At 41.2% G+C, this 6,000-nt stretch overlaps 1 protein-coding gene across 2 annotated transcripts in view; it reads left to right on the plus strand.

Annotated features, from left to right (window-relative positions):
- Positions 1-2,657, plus strand: part of mphosph9 (M-phase phosphoprotein 9) — a 60,135-nt gene extending 57,478 nt beyond the window's left edge. The window contains exons 23-24 of one of the 2 annotated variants that reach the window (XM_084325408.1): positions 516-584; positions 1,590-2,657. In XM_084325408.1, coding sequence (XP_084181534.1) covers positions 516-584; positions 1,590-1,691 — 171 coding nt within the window. In that variant the 3' untranslated portion in view covers positions 1,692-2,657. Of the gene's footprint in view, positions 1-515; positions 585-1,589 lie in introns of those variants that run through there. The other variant, XM_084325407.1, reaches the window with a different exon arrangement.
- The last annotated feature ends 3,343 nt before the right edge of the window (positions 2,658-6,000 follow it).

A 6,000-nucleotide genomic window follows, 5' to 3' on the forward strand; every position in this document is an offset into this window, starting at 1 on the left:
CTGCTGTCATGTAACAGGCTTTATTGTTGTCAGACCATCCAGTTCACCTCACACCCCCCTTCCCTCCTTCTGTCAGACCATCCAGTTCACCCCCTCCCCCCTCCCTCTGTCAGACCATCTAGTTCACCTCACACAACCCCCCCCCCCCTCCGTCTCCTGTTCATGCTGTGGCCCACTAATGACATAATTCAACAGTACACACACACGCGCACACACACACGCACACACCACACGCGCACACACCACACACACACACAGAGCATTTCCTGGCTCACTAATCTGATTAGTCCTGTGAAATATTTTGTGTTTGGTTTCATTTATGTAATTAATTATGTGTGTGTGTGTGTGTGTGTGTGTGTGTGTGTGTGTGTGTGTGTGTGTGTGTGTGTGTGTGTGTGTGTGTGTGTGTGTGTGTGTGTGTGTGTGTGTGTGTGTGTGTGTGTGTGTGTGTGTGTGTGTGTGTGTGTGTGTGTGTGTGTGTGTGTGTGTGTGTGTGTGTGTGTGTGGTGGCACAGATTGAAGGCGCTCTCAGCAGGATCCCGAGGTCAGGGGGCAGGGTGAGCCTGCAGACCAGGTTAGACGAGGTGAGGTCACATCATTATTAGCCCTTGACTTCACACTGCCACGTCCTCGTGTTGCTGATTTTTAGGAACATCCGCTCAGGAATGCAGTAAGACTTTGTTCCTGGTTTAGTTGTACCGATTAAGACTTTCATGCGTTTCTTTTTTCTGGGTACATTTATTTTTTGAATAAAATGATGTGGTGGTGGTGGTGCTAACGACAACAACATTTCCCCACACGGATGAATAAAGTTATTTTAATCTTCATTACGTTGCTTCCTCAGGTGGCCTTAGACAATTGAGAGTGAATAGCTCTACATCCCAGCAGCAGTCATCACTGATATACAATAGAGTGTCTGCTGGTCAGAAACACGGGTCTCCCAGTCCCTCCGTTCTGCGGTAAACAGGAAATGCATTCCGTGGGTATCCCTTCCCACTGTGTCCAATCAGGAGAGAGAACTCTAGATATTACTGCACTGGCAGATTACTTTACTTGTTTCACGGGGCATATTTGCTTAAACATCGTTTTTATTCCTTATTTCTGTCTGACCATTTTTGCAGTGTGGAATGAATTCTCTCTTCTGATTGGATGAAGTGGGAGCGGGATACCAGGAAATGTGTTTATTTTTTTATTTTAATTAACAGTGCACATCCAATGAAATCACCATTTAGATAAATGTCTTATACAAGATATACCCCTAATACCTGCTATCTATTACCCTACACACATATGCTCTTGCTCGTACCCCCCTGGACCGCCCAATGGATAATCCATCCATTATCATTCGCTCCTAACCAGACCCTACCATTATATGCTAGCTTTTATTATTTTATTTTATTCATTGAGACCCAGGAAATGTGTTTCCTGTTTACCGCAGAGCAGGGGCGACTGGGGGACTGACCAAAACACTCTATATCATCAGTGATGGCTGTCGGAATGTAGAGATATTATTTTAACATGTAGACCACTTTATTTATTTAACAAACAAAGAAACAGCACTTTTAATCTTCATTGTGTTACCTCCTCAGGTGGCCTTAGAAAACCGTCTGGACAGAGTGAATCGCGACTTGGGTTCCATCCGCATGACTCTGAAGGGGTTCCATGTTCTCCGCTCCTCCGCCAATATATAGCAATATCTATCTTTTTTTACGTTGTTTTTAGATTAGGTTGTCGATAGTTTTTCATGTCTTCTTGGGTGTTTTGTTTGTTTTGACACAGCACTGATTGTCCATCAGTTCCTTCTCTGTACCATAAACATCCATCCGTACAAGGAGTTCCATGGAATCTTTTTATACATATTACTTCTATTGCTCGGGGATATTTTTGTATATGTTTGAGAGATATCACAGTTTTTCTGGAGTATATTTTTAGTAATGCGCAGATTTGTAAAGTTGTTTACTTTTTTAGTCACAAAAGAGAAATATGAATATTGTATGCTTTTACTCGACTATCACATCTGTTTAATTGGCTGCGTTTCGTGTGTAAATGTGAATGGCAGAGGATAACCGAGAGATGTAATTTCACCTGAAATATCACTGCCATTTCGGTCTTGTGTTCATGCATAACTTGCCCTATTTGTACATTTTACATGCCATCGAATGTTATTCATTTGATGTTTTTATACTGGTATGTTTTTTATAATTTTATTTTACATTTTAATTTTCCATCCTTTTATAAAAAAAATTTATTTGTATTATTTTTATTTTAGTTGTTGTTGCCCACATTGCATTACTTGAAGAGAATGTGTTCACCTACTTGAATTGAATTGCCTTTTTTCATTTTTTTATATTTATAATTATTTTCAAACGATACCTTCACATTCCACATTATTGTTTTGATCAATCCCAGTGTGAAGGGATTCCACTGCAGTACTGAACCAGATCTTTGTAAGGACCACTTGTATAAAATCCAAACCAGCACACAATTTCAATACACACACAAATAATACTTCTAGAATGGTTGGGTCCTCTCGGACGTTGTTTATGCATGGACTTTCTTGCAGCAAACTGTCTACTTTCGTTTTGCCATGCGATTTTCTAGCTGTTTGCAATGACCTACCTGATATGAAACTCACTGGAACTATGATATTTGTTGTTCTTGCACAATAAACAAAGCTTTTTGACGACTTAGCAAAGTGTTGTTTTTTCTAGCTATTAGAGTTTCAACATGGGGGGGGGGGGGGGCACTTTAAGCAGGTGTTCTGGTGGTCCTTGACTCCTTACCCTGGACATTTTGAGCTTCAAACACTTCATTTCCTGCATTTTGTGCTTTCATGAGAAGCACGGTTGAGATGGTACGGTCCTGTAGGGGTGTCTGTCTGATGGTACGGTCCTGTAGGGGTGTCTGTCTGATGGTACGGTCCTGTAGGGGAGTGTCTGAAGTTGTTGGTTAATATATAGTTACAGGTAAGAAGGATATATAAATGTTTTGACCCTTATTATTTTTTTACCTCTTTTGGGCAGGGGCTTGTCTTTCATATTAGAGCTATATTTTTTGAAGGGGACAAATTTACCTCTTCTCAATATTGAGGGGGGGGGGGGGACATGTCCCCTATAACCCCCCCTAAAACTACAATGGCCTTACCTTATAACTCAACCATTTGAGATACTTACATATAATATTCAATTGCAATATTCATGGAAATGTTTATATGATATAAACATATACACATATTGCCATGAATCAGGGAACATATGCAACACATGTAAAATGACTAATGTGATGTAATTATCGTATGATCATGTGAAGATTCTGAAGAATGTCACTATTTATTATGTGCTCATTTAACTAGTTTACTTTTGGTAATGATGATGTACTTTTAAGTATAGAAAAGCCATAACCAGGGACAGGGGTTGCAAATTAGCCTTGGGTATAGAAATCCTACATGATGCAATGCATTTATGTCTCTGTCTGTGTTTTGTGTATTTTTGTATGTTTGTTTTTTGTTTTTGCTGCCATTTTGGCCAGGTCTTGCTCGAAAAAGAGATCTTTGATCTCAAGTGACTACCTGGTAAAATAAAGGTAAAATTAGAAATTAGAAATTATGTATCTTGTTATTGCAACTTGCTACAATGTTTTATTTCGCATTGGGTCTGACAACAAATAAATACAAAACAATAATACATAGTGACACACTGGCTATCACAATATGCAGTTTGCAGTTGATTGCATGCGAGCACCGTTGGGAGGCGCCTTCTGCCCGGTGTGACGGTCCACCCCCTCTGACGTAATAACCGTGTTGTTAACCTGGTCGACGTCATTATAGCCGCTGGCTGGCTGGTAAACCTACTGTAACTGTAGACAGTAATGAAGAGCCGCGTTCTGCACGGAGGGAGCTGCACGATGGTGACATTCATGTAGTGAGCGCATCATAATAAACAACAAGTCTTTATTATAGTAAACCGCAGGACAGAGGGGAGGAGGACAGCGGTCTTGCAGAGAGAGGAGGAGACTGACTGGAATAGTTTTCTTCTTCCATAATGTAACGCTTTGTTGTGCACATGGTGCTACGGCTACGCATTAGTCGCTTTATTAACGGTCGGTCTTGATTGCTTTTTGCACGTCAACGTGTCGGTGCAGAAGAGACGATCATCAGGGGCCTGGACCCTGGGTGTGCAGCTCTCTCTCTACCTTCTTCTTGCACAGGAACGCTGCACGTCGCCGGGCTGTCTGTCTGTCTGTCGGGGGGAACTCTCTCTGCTGGAGAAGACTCGGTCGCATCGCTCCGGTCCTGCAGCAGGTGAGTGGATGGGGACCAGGGGACGGTGTGGTGGGTGGTGGGTGTCGTGAGGACTGAGGGTCGGGACCCTCCTCTTGATCAGAGACCAGTCGGTCCACACACTGCAGCAGCAACAAGCGATCCCCCCCCCACCCACAACAAACTAAACAACGAATCGATCAAAGTTGAATCCGGCTGTTGTTTGATTATTTGGGTTATTAATTCGCAGAACATGCACGCTTTGTTCTCCTGAACGCTCGTCTTTAATCCTCACCACCGGATCAAGGAGTCTCTGAAAAGGGCGTGGACCAGTGTTGCAGGTGAACCGACAGTTATTATTATTATTCTGCAGAACTTGATTGAAGAGAGGGAGGACTCGGAGGTTGTTGTTGTTAATCGCTCGTCTTTAGTGTGTGACGTGTGTTAAAGCAATGTTTTACCCGGGGGCCCACTGGGGGTCCTCGAGGTGGTTCCAGGGCTATCCAGAAAGATTAGGAATAGTTTAATTAGACTATTTCATTGATTGATTGATTGATTGATTGATTGATTGATTGATTGATTGATTGAAAATTGTATTAACAGATTGCAGAATTGGTACAATAGTACAGCCAGATAAATACTTTCGTCTTGTTTACATCAGGGTCCCCCATTTTCAATTCATCATAACATATATGACATACAGGTATAGACAGTACTGTTGCATCTCTAGACATTTAAATTATGAGACATACCAGATCTACAAATATACAGTACTGTTTATGTGTACAAAAGGAGTCTCAAAAGAGAGTATATACATTTGAGGGGGAAGAAACTGTACATTCACAAGAGTTTAGGGTGAGAAAATGTATAAGAGTGACTATTCTGATCATAGGTTTCATTCACTTCCTCCACCGGTGTCTCGGCGATAGAATTCTGGACATAGTCTCGTAACAAAGATCTTATTGGAGAGTTGTCTTCTGCCTTGAATGGGGGTCCACGGCGCCTATTGGGTAGGCCCCATGAGAGCCCAGAGCAACCCACCTAGAGTGGAGTTTTTAATTACTGGGACGCAGAAAACAGCTGTGTCTGACTGACACCTGGCTAAACCCCCCCCCCCCCATTGTCATCATATACAATACAACGAAAAGAAGATTGGCATCCAACCAGAGTGCAAACAGTAAAGTGCAATAGTATATATACAATGTACATGGTGATTGAACTGGGTATACTATATACAGTCTCCTCCCCATCATATGTATATTATTTTCTGTTAGGATCTCTGGGTAACAGTACTGTATATTTGCATATCGTATATGTCACAAATGTGTATGTCATGTATGTCCCTATGTCATAAATGGCATGTATGTTGTGTATGTCATAAATGTCACTATGAATTGAAAATGGGGGACCCTGATGTAAACAAGACAAAAGTCTTTCTCTAGTCTGCATCCCCTTAACAATTGTGTGTATTGAGCTGTACTGTACTGTACCCATTCTGCAATCTGTTAAATAAAGTTTTCATTCATTTATTCATTCATACATTAGTACTACTGAATAATAGTGCTAAATAATCAGATGTATGTACAGAGTTGTAGTATTAATATGTACAGTGATACAGGTATAAAGACACTATGGTAGTAAGTCATACTGGCCAGCAGTGTAACTAGAGTAGGTTAGGGATATGTATAGATATAGTATCTACATATATGTAAAAAGGATTATATGCAGGTATGTGGATAGAT

The sequence above is a fragment of the Notolepis coatsorum genome (genome assembly GCF_963971535.1).
Source record: "Notolepis coatsorum genome assembly, chromosome: 11".
In the NCBI taxonomy this organism is placed as follows: domain Eukaryota; kingdom Metazoa; phylum Chordata; class Actinopteri; order Aulopiformes; family Paralepididae; genus Notolepis; species Notolepis coatsorum.